The sequence below is a fragment of the Diadema setosum genome, chromosome 8 (genome assembly GCF_964275005.1).
Source record: "Diadema setosum chromosome 8, eeDiaSeto1, whole genome shotgun sequence".
Lineage (NCBI taxonomy): Eukaryota > Metazoa > Echinodermata > Echinoidea > Diadematoida > Diadematidae > Diadema > Diadema setosum.
Window position 1 is genome coordinate 8,715,457 of NC_092692.1, and position 23,225 is coordinate 8,738,681.

At 37.9% G+C, this 23,225-nt stretch overlaps 1 protein-coding gene across 1 annotated transcript in view; it reads left to right on the top strand.

The window, feature by feature from the left end:
- The window catches only part of LOC140231790 (uncharacterized), a 176,157-nt gene that overhangs the window by 18,219 nt on the left and 134,713 nt on the right, over positions 1-23,225 (top strand). The window contains exons 10-15 of the mRNA XM_072311946.1: positions 1,843-1,956; positions 2,492-2,605; positions 13,867-13,986; positions 15,233-15,367; positions 20,965-21,142; positions 22,924-23,180. Coding sequence (XP_072168047.1) covers positions 1,843-1,956; positions 2,492-2,605; positions 13,867-13,986; positions 15,233-15,367; positions 20,965-21,142; positions 22,924-23,180 — 918 coding nt within the window. The remainder of the gene's footprint in view (positions 1-1,842; positions 1,957-2,491; positions 2,606-13,866; positions 13,987-15,232; positions 15,368-20,964; positions 21,143-22,923; positions 23,181-23,225) is intronic.

Below are 23,225 nucleotides of genomic sequence, written 5' to 3' on the forward strand. Positions count from 1 at the left end.
TGCACACAAACATCGACTCGCACACGCATATTCCTGCTGGAAAGATTTTTTTTTTCAATTCATTTTATTTCCATACTTCTCATTTATGGACATTATAACAGAAATCAAACAAGTTCTTTCACCTTGCGAAACACAACAATATACATGGTGATACCACAGTAATTATATGTAATAACTGGTCAAATTCGAAATCGAGATGGGGTTGATCAAAGAAAAGTATGGCGGGACCTACATGAAAGCAAGCTTGTTTGGCTGTAAGCCCCGAGTAATCAGTGTTTGTGAAAAACAAACGGAGAACGGATAGTAGATAAGACCAGATGATGTAAGAGTGCCAAATAAGAAAAAAAAAAACAAAAACTAAAATGTGAACTATTACTGTGACCGAGCTATCATTGGTTTCAGGAGTACAACATGATTTGCATAATCATAAAGCCTACTTTGGTATATACACTATAAACTGTTGTTGCATTAAAGCTATCGCCAGGGTATGATCAGTAAGACGCAAGAAGTAACATGTACAGCTATCAAGCCATTTGGTGTCCGCCGTCAAGCTCTGTATAGAAAGTTAGAGAGAGAAAGAGGGAAAGAGGAAGAGAGGGAAGCGAAGTAGAGTGTGGAATTTGATAATGATGAATTAGGAGAGCCTGACAGCAAGACCCAAAATGGAATCTGCAGCGTGTTGACAAGAATGTTTGATCGGACAATAACATGCAACATTACATAAGACATTACAATTATTCACTTTCTGCAAGATATGCACTCAATAAAAACTCTTTTAATTTGCGTTTAAATGAATATAAATACAAGCAGCTTGTTATTTCGGGGAGAGGTCATTCCAATATCTAGGGCCCGTATACATTAAGGGTTTTTTAGCGAAAATTGTTCGAGTACGTGGAAGGTGAAATGCGTCACTTTGGCGGGTAGGATAATTATGAATCAAATAGTTTTTCCTGAACATGCGAGTGAAAACATCCGGTAACTCCTTGGCAGAAAATTTATACATAAATATGCCGAAGAACACAGTAATTCACAGTACGGCTTTAATGTGTTCACACACTCAGTCAGCTATGTGAAAACGCTCGAATCTCACAGCATGAAGATTATTTCACATCCTGGTGTGGTTTTTCAAAGAGAGATCAAGAAGTAATGTTCAGTTTCACATTGTGAATTGATGGTTCACAATTATGTTCACATCGTTAAAACCCTGGAATATAACAGTGTGACGACATTTCACACTGTGTTCACAACGTATTTCACACTATAGAACACTGTGTTCTTTTCATCGTTGATCGATATATGAATATGATTATATATATATATATATATATATATATTCATTACATTGATTTTTGCATGAGTATGACGGGGAAACATCTTCAATATGACAACAAAATTCACATACTGGACATTCATATAAACTTCTTGGCACAATTCGTTACCAATGTGAATACCGTTACGCATCCTTTTTAGACGTATTGAATTATTGTGTCTTTTGTTTGAACTTTTAGTTACTTTCCATAAAAATTGGAATTAATCTTGATTGAAATGATGCTAAAAGTAGTCGGAGTCAAGCAAAATGGTGAACTCAAGACTGAGTGTAAATCATTGATTGTGGGCGGACTATAAGCGGTAAGCCGTAAACCACGCAAGTTAATGGCTCGAGGTACTCAAACTTCCAAATGATGCGCACTGATGTATTCGTTTTAAGCAGTAGATTACGATGCTGACCTGATATCATCTCTAAAGCATTGTGTACGTGTTTTTCTCTTCCACGTTTATATCTGCTTGGATCGTTCGTTATTGCCATGTCAAGCCTTACAATTATGTTCTTTACTATCCCAGATCCATGCGACTTTGATTCTTGCTTAAACGGTGGGTCATGTTTCCCTGGGTCCGACGGCGTGAGCACTAATTGCACCTGCGCGATTGGATACACGGGAATGTCGTGCGAGACAGGTTAGTATGGCAGAATCATAACTCAAAAATAATGTGTTAGATCCCCTGATTTTTGGCTGATCGTGTTTTACAATACTTTAATCTGGCCAACATAAACATACATCAGCTTACAACACCAATTACACTCCATCAGACGCCGCAATCCAAAGAATCATGCCGCCCTGAAAAGGGGACTTCTTGAGGTTAATGCAATGACCCCTAACACCTATACGCTACTGCGCAAGCATGGGATGGACCACCCAGCATGGTAAATAAAAGCAAAATGATAACAAACGTAAACAGGATAAAATCGAATTTTGATGAGAATGTAATTCCCAGCTTTGTAAAGGTTTCGACTAGAATGCTGTCGACAAGGTTTTCATCTCGATTCTCATCAAAGTATAACAAGACAAACATCATTAAGCTAATGAGAAAGCATTCAAAAAATCCAGTGCAATAGTCTGAAGTGCTCCAAAAGCTTTACCTGGGGAGATATCAGTACAAAGAATGATAGATTACAGAATGTAAAATGCTTATGTAATTGATCTTCCGACAGATATTGATGACTGCGCAGAGAGCCCATGCTTAAATGGTGGCACATGTGAAGATCAGGTCAACGGATTTACGTGCACGTGCATAACAGGATATTCCGGTGACACGTGCAACACAGGTAAGATAATAAACAATCTTACGGTCACAATCTGAGCATGTATAGATAAAACGTCATTGCAGACCTTAATCTCTAGAAATTGACTTGTAATCGAGATATTTAGAAACTGGATAGGTCTCCATGCAAAAGCTATGGTACAGAATCAGGTGTGTATTGTAATGTAAAGGTAAATGCGATGTGTTCTTTTCCACTAAATCAACACCAGACGTACACGCAGTACTTACATGTAAATTACCATTTTTTGCTTGGATGTTTCAACTGCTCTTCAGATAGATTATTTCATATCAATTTTTTTTTTCTGCGTCTGTGTGTGTGGTTTCACACGTCATTGCATACTAGTCGGGTTTTATTTGTGAACTAGCTCATACACTTAATTGCACCTTTCCTGTGGGTATGGTGTTACCACTCATTTCATGCAAAGATCTGATCTTGTTTGCCAACAGACGTCGACGAGTGCACAAACAACCCATGCACAAATGGCGCCACCTGCGAAAATTCGGTTGGATCGTATCAATGTCACTGTGCACCTGGGTATGAAGGAGTCCATTGCGAAGACGGTACGTATGGAAGATTTCTCTGCTTTTTTCAAAATGTACATGTATGTCACAGGTAGGCCGCCCTTTACACAGTCCCTTTGAAAGATATCAGTCTTGTTGATCAGACATTAACTTTAGGGTATGAGTGGATCTGAAACGAGGTTTTTAGTATGATAAGGAAGGTCTCTTTTAAGTTCTTTGTGCTATAAAGAAGAGCATGTGTGTGTGAATGTGAATGTTTTAAAGAGGACTTAATATACATGCAAACTTCTCCTTTTACGTCTGAAGGCTTTAGCCAGGCAATGGCGATTAAAAAAAATCCCCCAACAAACCTATTAAAAATAAGTATTAAGTGACACATTGACTGATTGTTTTGTCGGGCCACCAGCGAAAGCGGTTAGTGTCGAGCAGTGGTAAGCCTATGTATCCCTAGCTGTATGTGTGCATGTGTGTATGTGTGTGTGTGTACGTATGTTTGTGTGCATATAATATGTGAGGAAATGCGTGGGTCTCTCATGAATCCATGATGCATAAAACTGAATTTTGATATGCATTATATCTGGTATCTGGTAGGGTTAACAACGTTGCAATGAGGCCAGAAAGATTATTAATTTCATTTTCGTTCACAATTCTTTATATGTACTTGAAGTTTCAAATGATAACGCGCTAACGAAAATTTCTTTGTGTTGGTTATCACACAGACATCAATGAATGTGACAATTCTCCGTGCCAGAACGGAGCTTCCTGCTCGAATTTGGAAGGTTCATACAACTGCATTTGTCCTGAAGAATGGGAGGGAATGAACTGTGAAACAGGTATGAAGGATAGTACGCTACTTTGCGGTCTGATTGGTTAAAACCTGACATCCATTCCGCGGCTGTACAGTTGCATATAGGCCTACAGTTGTGTCATTTACGCCTCATTTCGCCCGCCATAGCTATTGTCCTCGAAAGTTCTGCTGTTGCTGCAGGTAGTTTGTCCATACTTTCTTATCCATTCCTTTCCCATTATCCTTTCTGCACTCCTACAAAAAGAATGGACGAGAATTAATTGTGAACTGTGACACAGGTATGGTATGAATGTTAGTACTGTATAAGGATCAAAAGTTCTGATATTAGCTGTAGGTAATTTTTCCATAATGTCATATTCATTCCAATACACAGAGTAATAGAAAAAATTGTCCGTATTAAAACACAGTGAATTGAAATGCGTTGGAGAATGTTACTTTGATAAAAAGTCTGCTTGTTTGTTTCTGATACATTTAACAGAATACATAATTGTTTCCATCATCATGTCTTAAATGGAATAGATGTCAATGAATGTGATGTCGGTACGTGTGTTAATGGAGCAACCTGCCTCAACTGGGATGGTGGATACAACTGTACATGTGCAGCTGGCTGGGAGGGAACAAACTGCGACACAGGTATGATCCTACGTAATATGTACGTTTTTACTCGAGCCATATCATCATCGAGTAATATATTGCAGTTTCAAACATTGTATTTGGTCTTTTTGGCAACAACATTCTTAAAGCGAACTTCGTCTTTGATATTGATGTACGAAAAATTTGGGTTGGTACTGATTCTGCAGCAATGATTTCGTTGATTATGCATTTCGGCTAGTTGAGTGTATTGTACATTAACAGATGTACTGAATAAATGAGTGTTCTGCTTTAGGTTGTATCATGTCTCAAAGCGATACAACACCTCTAACAAACGGTGCGTCATGCTTAATGCTTGATGTATCTATGTGTTTGGTAAGAAGAAGTTAGCGAATTAGCATATGAATCAGGGAATGAATTGTAAAACCGGTATGACTGATAATACGATATTGCCCTCAAAAGTTCTGGTCTTGCTGAGGGTAGTTTGCCTAAAATTTCTTATCCATTCCTCTAGACTGTGTAATAAGAAATAGTGTTTGCACGAGAACACATGAGATTAAAAATGCAGCTACATAGGATACTGCAACCTCGAATGCAAAACCAGACCACTACTTTCTTCCTGATATATGAAATGCAACACATAATTGTTTACATTATCGTATCTTATATTCCATTACATGTATTAAACATAATAGATATCAATGAATGTGACGACGGTACGTGTGCTAATGGAGCAACCTGCCTCAACTGGGATGGTGGCTACAACTGTACCTGTGCAGCTGGCTGGGAGGGAACAAACTGCGACACAGGTATTTTCAGTAGATTTATATCATCTAACAGTACATAACATTTACATTAGCATAACATGTAACATTGAACTTTAGTCTTTTGGCAACAACAGTCTGTCACCTTATTTGATGTAACAGCACTTGGTTGCATCTGGTTGTGCAGAAATCATGTCCTCAATATTATAGCTACCGTTGAGTGTATTTTATCTGGGTACCTCACTGATATTTCCTTTTACCTTGTGACAAAATCAGTGATGTAGTGTAGTAAGAATTCCAATATTTTTGTAATAGGGCTAATAATCTAAATATAAAAGAAAGGAGAATTAGAATGTTTTATCGAAACTTATAGGAAAGAAAAACAATACGAATCATGATATTAAACTTACAATTAGTAATGGTCAAATGCTAACAAGGAAAAAGGTCAAGTTCTAAACATAACCTTGAATACATTATGCTCATAAGACAAGGTTGCAATCTTCTTCTGGTAATACCATGACAGATTCATAAAACATTTTGCAAAGCTTATCTATGCCTGGATGTGAATTTATACATTTTATGCAGTAAACACCGAATATGTGGTAAAAGAACCGATACGTGTTGACTGCTCAAAAGTATCAGGAATAAATGGTATTAATCCTAAGCTTCTTAACCTGGCTGCAGAGTAACTAGGTGGTCCTGTGACCAATTGATTGAATGCTACTTAACAACGTGGCTGTGTATTTTACGACAGCGCGAATTACTCCTAACATAGCGCAAATTGCTCCTATACACTGTACATTAAGGGGGATCTTTTGATATTGATAATTTTAGACCTATACCTTTGTTAACTACCTTGTCAAAAATATTGGAGAGAGCAAAACCATAAGGCGTTCCGCAAGGGTAGATATTAGGGCAGCTGATATTAACTATTTTTTTTCTTTTTATCAGTGATATATGTAATGTGTAGATTTGCATTTAAATTTTAAAATGTCGAAATATGCTGGTGATACAGTCATTAAATCATGGTAAAACAATTAGGAGGTACAGAAAAAAAAAATCGTAAGATGACTTTGTTACAATATGCAAATTATTAGACCTGGATACCATATACATCTACACCCACAAAAGATGAAAGTCATGGTTTTTGAAAAAAAATGGAGAGTGAGGTGTTGTTAATAACATTCAGAAACTTACCTTAAGAAAATATAACGAAGATAAGATATTTAATTATCATTGCTCGACTCATGTTTGACATGGTGCGAACATGTTTCCTAGTATATTGTTTGCAAAATCTCTCAGGCAATAGCTTGTATAAGGAGGATTTAACATTTGCTGTCATTCAATCTCAATGAAGAATCTGTATTTTGCAATGATTTTACGATATTTATACATGATATACTGATTATTGGGGAAGCTGTGCAAAAATCCATGGGAATAAGACACTAAAACAACAAAAATATACAATGTGCCATGATCATGTTGAGTGATGATTAACATACATCTCAAACTTCCTTGTAACTAACGCTGAAATGGCAATCGGTTGAGCAACGTTTAAGCCATCAATATTGTGCTTTCATTTTAAAAATACCCTATATGTAATGCATAATGTAATATCAAACATATTTAGAATCACTGATGTGTTACCGAATTGTAAATTATAGGATTTAAATTATAGAATTATGGATAATTGTGTGAAATGCCCTTCAACTTCCCCGCCCAGGGACAGAAAAGAAAATCGTTTTCGTATGTCGGAGCTAGTTTGTTTAATGCACTCCCTGTAAATGTTCAAACATGCACATCTCTTTATGGATAAAAAAAACCAAAACAGTTCATAGGCTTATATAACGATTCAGCCAATTTGTGATATGCTGCTATTTACATGTATATCCATTTACTATAATTATCTATCATTAATCCACTCCCGATGACTATAGTGTACAATGTTACCTAAAATTGCATTCAGTGTTTTCTTGTAGAATGATGTTTGTTATTGCTGTGAGGGTGCCTTTGAAAAATATTACAAAATTGAACAGGCCCACCCTGCAGTGTATAGATAAAAAACAAAATAAATCAATAAAAAACACTGTTTGATCGTAAAAATGTGACTGCATTCATATTGAATTGACATTTATCCTCAAAGCAATTAAGTGACCCAATGTTTTTGTTTGTTTGTTTTTATTGTTCCATATTCCACGTTTGATCCTAAAAATGTGACTGTATTCATATTATATTGACGTTTTTCTTCAAAGCAACGAACTGACCTGAAGTTTTTGTTTGTTTGTTTGTTTTTATTGTTCCATATACCAGGTTTCAACAAATAAACCATAAACATAACAAAAAATTATATTCACAATTGAAAGGAATGACAATTTATGAATTAGGGAAATATAAATGTCGAAGAATATAAAGCAAAAATAAACAATGTCCGCGGCACAAAACTTCTAGAGAGTTGCGTGCTCTAGACAATTGCTATTAAGGGTCTAGTAAAAGGCTAACATTGGAAAAAACCTTTACATTTCAACAGACGTCAATGAATGCAACAACTTACCTTGTGAAAACGGAGCTTCCTGTTCAAATGTGGATGGGTCGTACTACTGTATTTGTCTTAGAAAGGAGAATATATCATATATATATATATATATATATATATATATATACAGAGAGGGTGTTTGGTATCCTGTCAAAAGAGACTATTTATGACTTGCCTATCTGTCTATGTGTTAAATTTGAGTACAAAGTGGTGAATTTGCATCTTTTAAATCTACAACTCCCATCCTGAGTAGTTCTTCTTCGGTGTGTGTGTGTGTGTTTGCTCTCAATTCAATTGCAGTTCAGTTTTCTAGCAGGGCAGCTAAAATCACCAACTTGTATACTGACTATACAACATGTGAGTGTACTCTCTTTCACCAAAGATTGCTCAAATTACTTCCCGCCAACCTAACCATGATGTGCGGGAGGAAATTCAGGTAACCATGTACTCTGGCCTTTGCTGTTTGAGTACAAGTATATAAATGACAATGTGCGACTAAAATCGATGTCGCAAATATCGACAAAGTCAACACCAAAAATGAGGAAGAGATGGTTACCTTTCAAGTAGATAAAAGAATATTATACATTAGCACAAAAACAATGGTTTTCGCATTAAAATATAAATGTCGAATAAAGAAAAATGTATATCAAATAACTGAAACATTTTGAGCGATTATTTTTCCTGCATAGCTGTTTATGCCATTGTCTCAAAATGATATAATGTCTTGTTAAACGGAATAGATGTCAATGAATGTGATGCCGGTACGTGTGTTAATGGAGCAACCTGCCTCAACTGGGATGGTGGATACAACTGTACATGTGCAGCTGGCTGGGAGGGAACAAACTGCGACACAGGTATGATCCCACGTAATATGTACGTTTTTACTCGAGCCATATCATCATCGAGCAATATATTGCAGTTCCAAACATTGTATTTGGTCTTTTTGGCAACAACATTCTTAAAGCGAACTTCGTCTTTGATATTGATGTAAGAAAAATTTGGGTTGATACTGATTCTGCAGCAATGATTTCGTTGATTATGTATTTCGGCTAGTTGAGTGCATTGTACATTAACAGATGTACTGAATAAATGAGTGTTCTGCTTTAGGTTGTATCATGTCTCAAAGCGATACAACACCTCTAACAAACGGTGCGTCATGCTTAATGCTTGATGTATCTATGTGTTTGATAAGAAGAAGTTAGCGAATTAGCATATGAATCAGGGAATGAATTGTAAAACCGGTATGACTGATAATACGATATTGCCCTCAAAAGTTCTGGTCTTGCTGCGGGTAGTTTGCTCAAAATTTCTTATCCATTCCTCTAGACTGTGTAATAAGAAATAGTGTTTGCACGAGAACACATGAGATCAAAAATGCAGCTACTTAGGATACTGCAACCTCGAATGCAAAACCAGACCATTACTTTCTTCCTGATATATGAAATGCAACACATAACTGTTTACATTATCGTATCTTATATTGCATTACATGCATTAAACATAATAGATGTCAATGAATGTGATGTCGGTACGTGTGCTAATGGAGCAACCTGCCTCAACTGGGATGGTGGCTACAACTGTACCTGTGCAGCTGGCTGGGAAGGAACAAACTGCGACACAGGTATTTCAGTCGATCCATTTAAGCATTGTGGATCAACCCATCACAATTTCTAACTTTGAACTTAGTCCTTTGGCAAACAATAGTCTAAAACCTAATAAAATTTTGTGTTTAGTAATGAAAGAGCAATGTGCTCAAACTATATATATAAATATATATATATATATATATATATATATATATATATATGTATAAAAAGGGCCGTTCATTGTATTCCTTGTACCTCATTAATGTTCCCTTTTACTTGCGAGAAAGCACTAATGAGTGATACTTCTGCGCTTACGTTTGATACGTATGTATTTCTCTAAGTGAATTATAGTTAGTGAATCAATTAATGCTGCAGTGCAGTAACCATTGCATTTTAGTAAACCTGCGAAACAGGACAATTATGGTATGATCCCACATCAAATGTACTTTTTTGTTTTTACTCAAATCATATCATTGAGCAATATACTACAATCTATCACATTGCCTTTCGTCTTTCGGCAGCAGCAATCTGAAAGCGAACTTCGTTTTAGTGATGTAAGACAATATGGGGAGATACTGGTTCTGCAGCAGTCATTTCGTCGATTGTGTATTTCGGCTAGTTGAATGTACTGTAACTGATGTAATGAATTATTGAATGTTATGCTTTAGCATGTATCATCTCTGCACGTGATAAAACACGAGCAAACTCTGTTTTATGTTCTAATTTTGAATATATCCCTTGCTTTGAATAAAAGATGAAAATATTAAATCAATTTATGTGGTAGTTTAGTAGCAATTTTATTTGGTAGCGATTCTGTTTTGTCACTCATGTATGACTACAATCAAATTAATCTGTGAACTATCTGCCAAAGGCAGTAAAATTAACAAAATGTTAACATTGAAAATACATTAACTTTACATTGCAACAGACGTTAATGAATGCGAAAACTTCCCTTGCGAAAACGAAGCTACTTGTTCGAACGTGGACGGATCCTACGACTGCGTTTGTCCTGACGGATGGGAAGGAAAGGACTGTGAAACAGGTTTGAATGAAGGCTTTCTTTAGTCATTTACTAGTCCTATGGAAGGTGCATTCTTGCTACGTTCAATTATCTCTAACTTCCGAACTGTACCACTGTGATAGAAATGTTTCACAAAAATCATTTTAACTGTATTCATCGCCACAATAAGAAAATATTGATTTTACTGTGAGAAAGAGAGAGCGAGATAGGGAGTGAGATACATACAAAGAAAGTGGTATCCTGTCAAAAGAGGCAATTAATGACTTGTCCTTGTGCTTGTTAATGTAGTATAGCAAGTTAGTAACATTTATTCCTTCTAGATCCACAATTCCTTTCCTAGAAATTTCCCTGAAATCGCCAACTGGCATTACTGCCAACACAATTGAGTGTAGGTTTTTTTTTCCCCCAATGATTGTTGATAGTAATCTTGGAGAGGATGTGTTGAGAGCGATTCAGGTAACCATGCACTCATGAGCATTGCTTTTTGTGTATGAGTCTTTAAAAAGGATTATGCGACGGAGATCTTCTTTAGTTTAAAAAAAGATAAGACCAAAAATGAAGGAAAGGTGGTTACCCGTTACGTAGATAGAAAATCATGGATACAAGGACAGAAAATCATGGATACAAGGACAGAAAAAATGGTTGTTTACATTAGAAAACCTCTGTGGAATTAAAAAGAAAATAGACTTGTACCATATTACTGATACATTTTGAGAAACTCTCTTACGTGCCTGGCCGTGCCTTTGTCTCAAACTGATATAAAATCTTATCAAACGGAATAGATGTCAATGAATGTGATGTCGGTACGTGTGTTAATGGAGCAACCTGCCTCAACTGGGATGGTGGCTACAACTGTACCTGTGCAGCTGGCTGGGAGGGAGCAAACTGCGACACAGGTATGATCCTACGTCATATGTACATTTTACTCGCGTGTATGTAACATACTGTAGTTCTTCACAAATCAAAGCATAAAAAATACAATCCTAGGTTACTACCTGCCCACAAGCAGATAAGTGCAAGAACAAACACAAGGATGTTATCGAGCAATATATCACAATTTCTAACATTCATTTGTTTTGTTTTTGTTTTTGTTTTTTGACAACAACATTCAGAAGTACACATCGCCTACGTGATGTTAGACGATCACGGGGAGATACTGGTTCTGCATCAACCAGTTTGTCGATTGTGTATTTCGCAGCTTGTATAGTTTATCTGCATGCGAAAACAGCAAGAACGGTGTTTATTGTATTAATGTTTGAATGTATCCCTTGCTTTAAATAAAAGATGAAGATATTGAATTAATTTATGTTGTAGTGTAATTACAATTTTATTTGGTAACGAGTCTGTTTGGTCACTAGTGTATGACTACAATCAGTTAATCTGTGAAATGTTTGCACAAGGCAGTAAACTGACCAAAATCTGCTTGTTTTAATAGTTTCAACAGGCTAACATTGAAAATATCTTAACTTCACATTGTAACAGACATTAATGAATGCGACAACTTTCCTTGTGAAAACGGAGCTTCCTGTTCAAACGTGGACGGGTCGTACGAGTGTATTTGTCTTGACGGATGGGAAGGAAAACACTGTGAAGCAGGTTTGAATTATGGTTCTCTTTTGTGCAACCATGGAATTCTTGTAGTAGGTCCATGGTCCTTGCTGCAGGCAATCCGCATCCTACCATTGTGAAGACCTCTAGCGCATCCCATCCCCCCCCCCCCTAAAAAAAAAAAAAAAAAAACACCTCAAGTCTAACTAAGAGCATTTATATTGTTTTTATCGCAGCTACAATACAATTCTTTTCTTCACGATGAAAAGAGAGAGTAATAGATTCATACAGAGGCGTTCATTTTGCTGTAAAGAATAGGATAAAATTTGCCATTGTTTTCTTGGACTTTGAATGGCGGGCAAAAGTGATTTGTACTCTAAAAGATTCTCTTAGATTGTAATAACTTCGGCAATTGACGAACCTCATAAACGCAGTGATTTCACTTCAATTTGAATTCAGTGTACTAGCAGGACAATTAAACTCACATGCTAATAAAACAGGATACTGCCAATAGAGAGGGTATTATTTCCCCAAACCAGTTACATAAATGAACAAAGGTAAAAATAATGAAAGGAGAGAGAATTTATTTAACCACTTGTGGGCATTGTTTTTGGATGTGTGCGTGTGTGTTTTTAATACACGTTAGTCTGTAGAATGCGATTTTGCGTCTCAAATTATATTTGTCTATACACCATATAGGGTCGTTGAGTAGAAGATGCTAAACTATGCGTTCAATTGACCTGTTCGTAATTTATGTTAGATTTGTAAAGATACTATAATCTTTAAAACTTATACCAGTAACGAATTAGTTAAAACATTAATGCAACTTTTCATTATTCCTTTCAGTTTGACCTAAACTATTAGCTCTCTTTTGTTCTCGAAATAGCCAACTGTATTTCTGAGTTTCGTCGGTGAATCTTCAAACGTTAACACCACTTTTCCGTGTGTTTCTATTATTACAGACATTAATGAGTGCAACAATTCTATTTGCCAAAACGGAGCATCCTGCTCCAATTCACAAGGGTCATACAACTGCACTTGTCCTGAAGGATGGGAAGGACGAAACTGCGAAAAAGGTATGAATATTGGTTCTTTTTAATGTCCGGCGGAAATGCCAGTCTTGCATGCATATGGCTAAGGCCTATATAGTTGTCGTTTCTTTTCTCTGCTGCAACTATGACTACTTAAAATGTCAAATCTGACAAACTCAGAATAAATACTCATTGTTGGTCTTTACTATTGCACATCGCTCAAATCATCCCAAAATTAAAGTAATCTTATAATTGCCATTTTCCTTTCTTTTTCAATTTGGAGAGACTAGCCGTCAAAACTAGTCAGATATAAAACCAAATGGTCAAAGATTCACATTTTGAACAATGCATTCTATTTATGAATTATGTAAGTCATGGTTATTACTTTGTAATGCGCAGTAGAGTATCATTACAATTAGAGTCTGTTATAATATTAACTGCGCAATATTGTAATGTCCATTATTGAATTGAGTATTAAGATATCAAACTTTCTATATCGAATGAAACTTTGAGTCTACACAATATTCGCGTCCTTGAAACACAGAAAAGGTCACTTCATAATTATCTTTTGAAACAGTAGATGAACTACTGTTCCACACATCAACACTCCAAATTAGCAAGCATTAAAAGGGAATACTGGCACTGAAATAGTGTTTTAGTGATGATGATTCATGATAAAGTTGTCCCATGCGTTGAAGCTGATAGAAGTCACTGTTTTTTTAGTTGCAATCTAAAGAAAATATACTCGAACATGAAAACAATTATGAAATACCCTCTCCTATTTATCACTACTTATGATTGGGAAGAATAATATGCGTCTCAAAAGAACTTTTAATTTGCTGTTCTCTTAAATCCAAACAGATATAGATGAGTGTACGTTCAACTTTACATATTGTGAGAACGGTGGGTCCTGTATGAACCTCAACGGATCATACGAGTGCGTTTGTGTGAATGGATGGACGGGAACATACTGCGACCAAGGTAAAAATGTTGACATTTAAAGGGAGTCTTAGGCAGTAACGTCAGCCTGAAATTTAATTTCTTCCTTAACAGAAGAAGGAACACACACACACACACACACACACACACACACACAGGCATTTGTATCAGTGGCCACCAAATTTCGAAAAGGCAATTTTTTTTTTGGTGACACTGAAGATTCAATACAATTTGCAACATTCGACGCACTACACAATTCTGGTCATCAAAATTACAGATAAGGATCTTAGAAGTCCAAATCCCACTGTTTGACACTAAACTGTAATTTTGTTAAAATGCAACATTCAGAGAACTTGGAGGAGGGGGGGGGGGGTGGAGGCACTCTGAGTGTAAACTGATTTTTTATGATATCGACCAAGGTTCTGGATAAATAAGTCAAAGGCCATCGAAGGTGAAACAGTTATTATTTGTGGTCAGTTCTCATGATGCATTATGCAGAATATGAGGATGTCATATTGAACCAGGATCAACATAACCCGAGACATCGTAATCTTACCCCCCAAAAGTCCTAGTTGTTTTCTACGAGCATTTTTCTTTTTCTTTTTTGTATTGGTATGTGCTTGAAGTACTAAATTGATGGCATCTTTATCGATGGTAGTAAATTTTTCTGGTTTTTTTTTTCATGATTCCTTTTTTTTTTCTTTAGTTATACAAATGTGGGCTGGGTAATATTACTCATCAACAAACACTGATATAACGCATGCAAGTAAATATTGCTTTGATACGTAATTGTATAGTACCTTAAGATTTCTACACTTTCTTCTCACTTGTACCATGGCGCTATAAATGAAAACATGCAAGTTTGGAACAGTAACGGAAATGAGCAATACTTTGAATGTAGTTTCAATCAGGGTTTAATAATTTTTTCAGAGTAAACAATGATACATACATGAGCAAGGCAAAATGGTATTTCCGGTCACGTTACGATAAAAGCGGAACCCAATAAAAGGGCCTACGTTTTGTATATGACGTAGTTCAAACTGTATTTAGTAAAAACAAACTACTGACTCAGAATTTAGCGAGTGAGAAAGAGAGAGAGAAACATGAACAAAATATACACATGACTGACATAATAATCAACTGCTTTTATGGTTTTAATGATGTTATAACACTTTGAAACTGTCAAAATATAGGCAAGTATATCTTACTGGACACTACGACTCTGCACACAGACATTTTAATGTTACTTCCCACTCTATGCTAACCTGTAAATGTTCTTCATGCAAAGGTTCCCAAATTCTTGTCATTGAGCTGGTAATGGAAGGAAACTACGGGGCAGCCTTCACCCAGGAAGGCACGGACGAATATATTCAGATGACGAACGACTTGCAAAGCATGGTAACAGATATTGTTCCTGTCCTAGGTTGACGTATATCAATTCAGAATGTAAAGCCAGTGGCATGTTTTTTTAAGTTATTGCTTTCTGTTTTACGGTTGATGTGAAGTAACGTCTGAAATGCTCCCTCCTTGGAAAGATGCAAGTATGGTTCATAGATTTATGGAAAATTTCGCTTTTGATTCGATTTCATCAGATAGGTCCAATCTGATTGAGCGTTACGCTATCACTATGTGACGGAACTTGAAAGTAAAGCTGTAATATGTTGAACTCGATGACAGAAACAATTTAGATATAGTGCGAAACGTGTTACGTCAACACACTTTACTAAAGGAAAGTATCAAAATCCCTTGAAAACGTCAAATGGGAAAATAATTTGTCCAATCGCTCAAAAATGTAGGTGCTGTTCATGAAGATGAAGCGGTTTTCTCTGAAAAAGGGACAACACACAAATATGACCTTGGCGTTTTAAAGTTTACCACATATTCATATATTTATACTATCTGACAGTTAAAAGGGCTATATGCGACGTGTGGCTCAATAATTTGGAATATTTCTTTATATCATTTCACACCTCATGAATTGTGAGTTGAACGAACGTGTTTTGATGGAAAGTGAGTACCCGCTGTCTTTGTTGATGTATTTCCAGCCTCTCCATGGCTGGGTTAAAATAAAGTTACGTATCACAAAACCAAAAGGTTGAAGGTATTCTGTTAACGTAGCAACGTTCGGTCGTTTGACATGTGGTTTACTTTGCGTGTCTGTCGGCAGTTACGCGACGTATTGTCTCAACTCATTTACGTGTATGCCGGCTCTTCTGTGGACAATATAAGGTATGGAGATTGAAAACGGTAAAATAAAAATTGTGAGAAAAGGGTAAAATTTGACCCAGAATTTCATGTTAAGATTGGCATTACTGAGTAGTTTAAATTGAATGAAATGTACTCTTAATAATCCTATTCAAGCGGGCAATAACATTACGAAGTATCGCGGAATTTTCACAGCTTTTTATGACGTCACAAAACAGCTTTATTAATATCAGTGGCATATGTAAATTGAATTAGATAATATGTTTCTGCCCAGTCTCTCTATTTATTTTCTTCACAAAAAGTAATTTCTTATCCATATCTAAGAGTCGAAATTGCATCCTTGATGTGAAATTGCTTGCGATGATAACTTCAAGATTATGCAGCAAAGATTTTTGAATTAATGATACATTTCTTTTTAGGTAGAATGAGCGCTTCATAAGAGTCTTTCTATTACTATTATTATTATCATTATTATTGCATGATACAATAAGGATAACTAAGATGATAATAATGACAGTGATAAAAGTAATAGTAACAATAATGATAATAATAACAATGAAAATGATAATGATGATAATGAAAATGGAATCTTCTAATGGAGGCTCGTCAGTTTCGGTATTACAAGTTTTTTTGTCTCCACTTGTATGAAAGAAATCAGTATGACAATATCATCTTTTCACTAAAACATAAAAATATAATCAAGAGAAGTCATAGGAAATACAATAATGTAAATAAAATGTACACATAAATGTATATCTAATGATATATCTTAAAGTATATGCCTAACGTTATGGGAGACCTTCATCAATAAGTATTTCGCTTGACTAGAATAACAGCCTGTGGACATTATGGTTACAATTCTTTTTTTTTTCTGAATGACCAAATCATATACAGGAAAAATGAATAAATAAATAAATAGATACATATATACATACACATACTACAAAAAAAAAAATATATATATATATATAAATATATATATATATATAAATATATATATATATACATATATATATGTATAATTATATATCAAGAGATTGTTTCGAAAGGCGCTAAATCCATAACAAGATCGCGTTTCCTGCTTTGATCTATACCTCGGTTCCGATGGTAGATTTGGAAGCCTTATCGCAACAGTTTCCCTCCAATTTGCTGGTACTTCACCGATCAGCATTGCTGCAATACATGCCGTTCTAATAGAGGCAATGCACACCCATCAACTCTTTCAAGACGTTGGAGTTACGGACGTGCACATAGGTAAGCCTATAGCTTGTGGCAAGGAAAATCTTGCCATAGGTACTGGTAGTAATTACTACATTGTATATAGGGACGGATTAATTGAAAGAAATCAGGCAAAAAAAGTCGAAGTTCTTATAATTTGTAGTTTCGCTAATATTCATCTACCATCCCTTAGACAGTCAATATGAACGTAAACTTGAGTATTAAATTTGATGTTATCCCCTTCAAACTTGTATAATTTGTACCCAATATATTGAAGTTATAAGTTTGGTTTTGCTCAAACGCATGCCCCAGTCTAAAGATCAATATTTGACTGGTTGACTTTATGAATATATGATATTTTTGAATATGTTTATCCAGTATTATGCTTTGCACTGTGATAGCAGAAAACGCTAATTTTCATCATCTTACGCATAGTAATAATGCAGACATCCTATCCCTTATAAATCTCTTGTTAAACATAAAAAAGAAATCGCCATCCACTTCAAAACAGAAGAAAATTGTTCTTCGGGATAAAGATGTTTTCAACATTTTCAACATAATGAAAAATAGCATGTATCTATAACTTCTTCAATTCATTGTTTATATTATATTCCTTTGTATTTACAATGTATGTAAACTATGCATATTTCTTTCTTTCTTCATGCTATGTTTTGTATACATTAACACTCTTAGTTGGAAATGAAAGTGAATGAAATGAATAGTGGTGATTATAATTGTAAATGATAAAAAATCATAATAATAATGGTGGTAATAATGTTAAGAAGAAAAGTGTTGATAATATTTCATAAACAAAAAAAAAAAAAAAAACAACCACTCATTATAAAAATATGTCAACCGAACCCCCCAACCAACACCCCGACCCCCGCTGTCAGATACGCCCAATGTACTGCTGCAGGGCAAATCAATGTGCGTTGTGAATTTTAAGGCGATCAAGGGCACAATGTAATGGAAATAATTCACGATACAGAGGATCCCTCTCTGCCTTTTCCTGCTCACCGTATCTATCTCTGTCCTTAATTGGTTTCTCACAGTCTATCAATTTCTGACCTCCATCTTATTGCTCCCTTTATCATCTTAATTTTTCACCTTTTGCTTCGTTTTTTTTTTCATACTTTTTATCAGACGTTCCAATTCACATAATATTTATTCTACCTCAGTGGCGGATACACGGGGGATGTTTTGTTCTGATTTGTTTTGTTGTTTGTTTTTTTTTGCTTGTGTAGCCGATGTGGAGAAGTGGCAGCAAAAATTGTGAAGAACTTCGGTTTTGTTGTTGTTGTTGTTGTTGTTGTTGTTGTTGTTTTTTTTTGTCAGCCGATTTGGGGTGGGAAATTGTAGCAAATTGATAGCACGCAGCAAATTGATAGCACGCGTGCTATGACATGGACCCCGTTTACAGTGCGGGGCCGGGCTCAATTGCGCGGCCGAGCCTCGCAATTTTGTCCGTTTACACTGCTGGGCTCGGCCGCGCTTTTGATTCAAACCTTTCAATATTTTGTCGTAGTGGCGCTCTGCTTGTAAACAAAACGCAATTTGGTATTGTCTGGTTTTAAGACCCTTTGCCAAATGAATTCCGTGGCGACGAAGTTGCCGTTCGGGCAAAGGCCTTTGCCGAAGGAAAAAATCCTTTGCAGGACAAAACCACCTTAAACTATACTAGTTTTCGACGTTGAGGGGGTTAATATCCTGACTAGCGAAAGATACAGGCAGAGGGTTTGGAAGCCAGACTAAAATTGGCCGCGCAATTGGCCGTGCATTTGGCCCAGTTTGCGTTTACACCAAGAAGAGGCCGGGCTCGGCCGAGACCACCTCCGAGACCACCTCCAGAGCGAGGCCAAATGCGAGGCCAATTTTGGCCTCGCATTTGGCCTTTTGCGCGTTTACACTGAAGCGGGGCTGGGCTTGGCCGCGGCTCGGCCGCGGCCGAGCCTCGCACTGTAAACGGGGTCCTGCAGAGCGAGGCCAAATGCGAGGCCAATTTTGGCCTCGCATTTGGCCTTTTGCGCGTTTACACCGAAATGAAGGTGGACTCGGCCGCGGCTCGGCCGCGGCCGAGCCTCGCACTGTAAACGGGGTCTTTGTTATGGCTTGTCGCGACTCATCATAATTGGATCAACTCCCCCCTCCCCTTAACAAAAAGCTAGATCCACCCATGTAGGCCTACCTGTTAACAATGTGTTGATTGCAAGTATGTTTGATACTTAACGATTACAAACTTGATTCAATGACCCCGTTTACAGCCCGGCCTCAATCGCGCGGCCGAGCCTCGCAATTTTGTCCGTTTACACTGCTGGGCTCGGCCGCGCTTTTAATTCAAACCTTTCAATATTTTGTCGTAGTGGCGCTCTGCTTATAAACAAACGCAATTTGGTATAGCCTGGTTTTCAGACCCTTTGCCAACTGGATTCCGTGGCGACGAAGTCGCCGTTCGGGCTAAGGCCTTTGCCGAAGGAAAAATCCTTTGCAGGACAAAACCACCTTAAACTATACTAGTTTTTCACGTTGAGGGGGTTAATATCGTGAATAGCGAAATAGTACGGGCAGAGGGTCTGGAAGGCAGACTAAAATTGGCCGCGCATTTGGCCCAGTTTGCGTTTACACCAAGACCCCGTTTACAGTGCGAGGCTCGGCCGTGGCCGATTCGCGGCCGAGCCCAGCCCCGCTTCAGTGTAAACGCGCAAAAGGCCAAATGCGAGGCCAAAATTGGCCTCGCATTTGGCCTCGCTCTGGAGGTGGTCTCGGCCGCGGCCGAGCCGCGGCCGAGCCCTGCCTCTTCTTGGTGTAAACGCAAACTGGGCCAAATGCGCGGCCAATTGCGCGGCCAATTTTAGTCTGGCTTCTAAACCCTCTGCCTGTATCTTTCGCTATTCAGGATATTAACCCCCTCAACGTCGAAAACTAGTATAGTTTAAGGTGGTTTTGTCCTGCAAAGGATTTTTTCCTTCGGCAAAGGCCTTTGCCCGAACGGCGACTTCGTCGCCACGGAATTCATTCGGCAAAGGGTCTGAAAACCAGACAATACCAAATTGCGTTTGTTTACAAGCAGAGCGCCACTACGACAAAATATTGAAAGGTTTGAATCAAAAGCGCGGCCGAGCCCAGCAGTGTAAACGGACAAAATTGCGAGGCTCGGCCGCGCAATTGAGGCCGGACTCGGCCACGGCCGAGCCGCGGCCGAGCCCGGCCCCGCACTGTAAACGGGGTCCAAGAAGAGGCCACCTCCAGAGCGAGGCCAAATGCGAGGCCAATTTTGGCCTCGCATTTGGCCTTTTGCGCGTTTACACTGAAGCGGGGCTACTGTAAACGGGGTCTTAGATTCTCATCCAGGCGGAAGCAATTATGTAGACTGGAAGTCACCCATTAGCATGTACACAAATCAACAAAGTCTAAATTGAGCTAGCTAATGACATGATAATCATGTTGAAAAATGACAATTAACTGAAAGATGCTTCACATTCTGCTAACCATTGCTAACTGCATGCAGGGCAACTGTGGGGGGGGGGGGAGGTGGGCATACAATGCAGTGAACGACTTTATCATATTATGCAAGTTATCCCTTCATGTATGATTAACCAGTGCGTGAGTGTGGCTACCGTCCTGCCAGTTCGGCGACCAGTTCTCGGATCATCGGCGGTTCAGACAGCACTCTCGGAGACTGGCCCTGGATGGTCTCGCTGCGAGACGCATCGAACAACCACCGCTGCGCTGCCGTACTGATAGACAGCATGACCGCAGTCACCGCCGCACACTGCGTGTAAGATAGTGCCGGGTGTTATTTTGGGTGCAAGCCACGAGCTCATACAGCCCACGAGTCATAGAGCCCACGAGCCATACAGCTCACTAGCCATACGAACAGCCCATACCATGAGCTCGACACAAAGTGAACACGGCCCATGAGGTCGACAACGAATGAAATAGGCCCACGAGCCATGCAGTCCAGCAGCCCGACCCCAGTCAAAGAGATCGACATTACATCAAGGGATTAGTGTACGCAGTGTACGCAGTTTCGTGTGCCTTCTTTTGCCGAGAAAAGTGTCGAGCATGTGGACTCATGGCGGTCTCGTAGACATTATACTTGCCTAATGCCGATCTCATGAGCCTTATCTGCTTGGCGTCGAGCTGGTGGGCTTAATGACTCGTGGGTGTCGAATTCGTGGGATGATCCCATTAATTGTTCATTTCCGAATGTTTACACTTTTGTCTCACTTGACACTTGAAATAACATGGTGGACAATCATAACCATTCGTTGTCTGTTGATGCATACATTATCTCATCTATATTGTAACCTCTTTGTCAATAGCATCCCTCAATGTTACATCTATAAAGTTGTGATTATTCTAACACTGAGGATGTCGTATTCAACTGCAACTCCGACGCTTCTCTGTCAGTGTCTGTCTTGTCCGATATGTGAACCGCAGCAACAGCAACAGACCTCCGTATAGAAGTATAATTGTCGACATTTAAATTCCAATGTAATATCCATAAAACTGTGCTTGTATAGCGCATATCACATTCAGGGAGAAGTCTCTATGCACTTTAAGAATGAAACAATACAAGTTAACCCTAACTAGGCCGGGGGGGGGGGGGCCTCCGAGGCCCCCCCCCCCCTCGACGTTCCGCGCGATATATCGCTAACGCGAAAAGCTATCGCCGCGACGTTTCATGACTTTTTTCTTTCGAGTCTCCCGCATCTTTTGACACCAAATTTGCCATGCCCGGGCACGCGGTTCCGAAGTTGTGCATAAATATCTACGTGCATGTCAGACCAAAAATTGCTCAAAAACGTGAATTTGTGTACAATTTCAATGCAAACTGTGCTAACAGGCAAATTTCATAAAAGCATGATTATTTTGGGGTTTTATAGATTAAAATCAATTGATAACATATTTTCTTGTTTGGAACAATGTCGCGGACAAGTTTCACCGAAAAAACAATGAAAAACATAAAGTCGAAAAAACAGAGAAATACATAAGAAATTCAAAAAACAATAAAATACTTAACAAATTTTTTCTGATGGCACAATTTTTTGTCCTTATATTTGCTGAAGACACTAAAAAGAATATTTTCACAAAAAATGTGCCCATTTTGAGCTTTATTTAGTGATTTATACCAAATTGTCTGATTTCATGCATCATTATGCATAAATTAGCATAATTTAGCATAAATGATAATTTTTTGAAAATTTAACTTCATGGTACTTTAGATTACATCATAGGCAGTGTGTGTGCCAATTTTCGCCGCGATCGCGCGGTCGATGGTCGAGATCTGGAGGGGGGGCCTGGGAGGCCCCCCCCCCCCCGGCTCTATGATCTACCTAAATAGCCCGGCCTAGTTAGGGTTAAGGAAGTATGGTGAAAATGGGACAGGTAAGTAAACAATAGAAAATTAAGATAAAGCTGACACTGAGAAACACTAATGGCCATGAGCCTTATCAGTGCAAAAATAAATATGTATTATTTAATTATATATAAATATGTATTAAATAATTATATAAATATGTATTAAATAATTATATAAATATCGGCATCTTTCAGAGACAAATTTGAGACGGCTGTCCTCGGCGATTTGAAGCTGTCAATGACATCAAAGTATCACGTGGAAATCGACGTCGAAAGCTACTCCCATCCCGATTACAAGCCCAATCAGATCTTCAACGACATCGCTGTCATCCATTTTAAGACCGCACTTTCATTTGATCATGATTACATTCTTCCCGTCTGTTTGGCGGCACATGAAAACTCAACTGCGTACACATCATGTTATATCACCGGATGGGGCCATACCAGTGAAGGTAAAGGCGTTTTGTTCTTATTTGTCAAAATACTATAAAACCGTT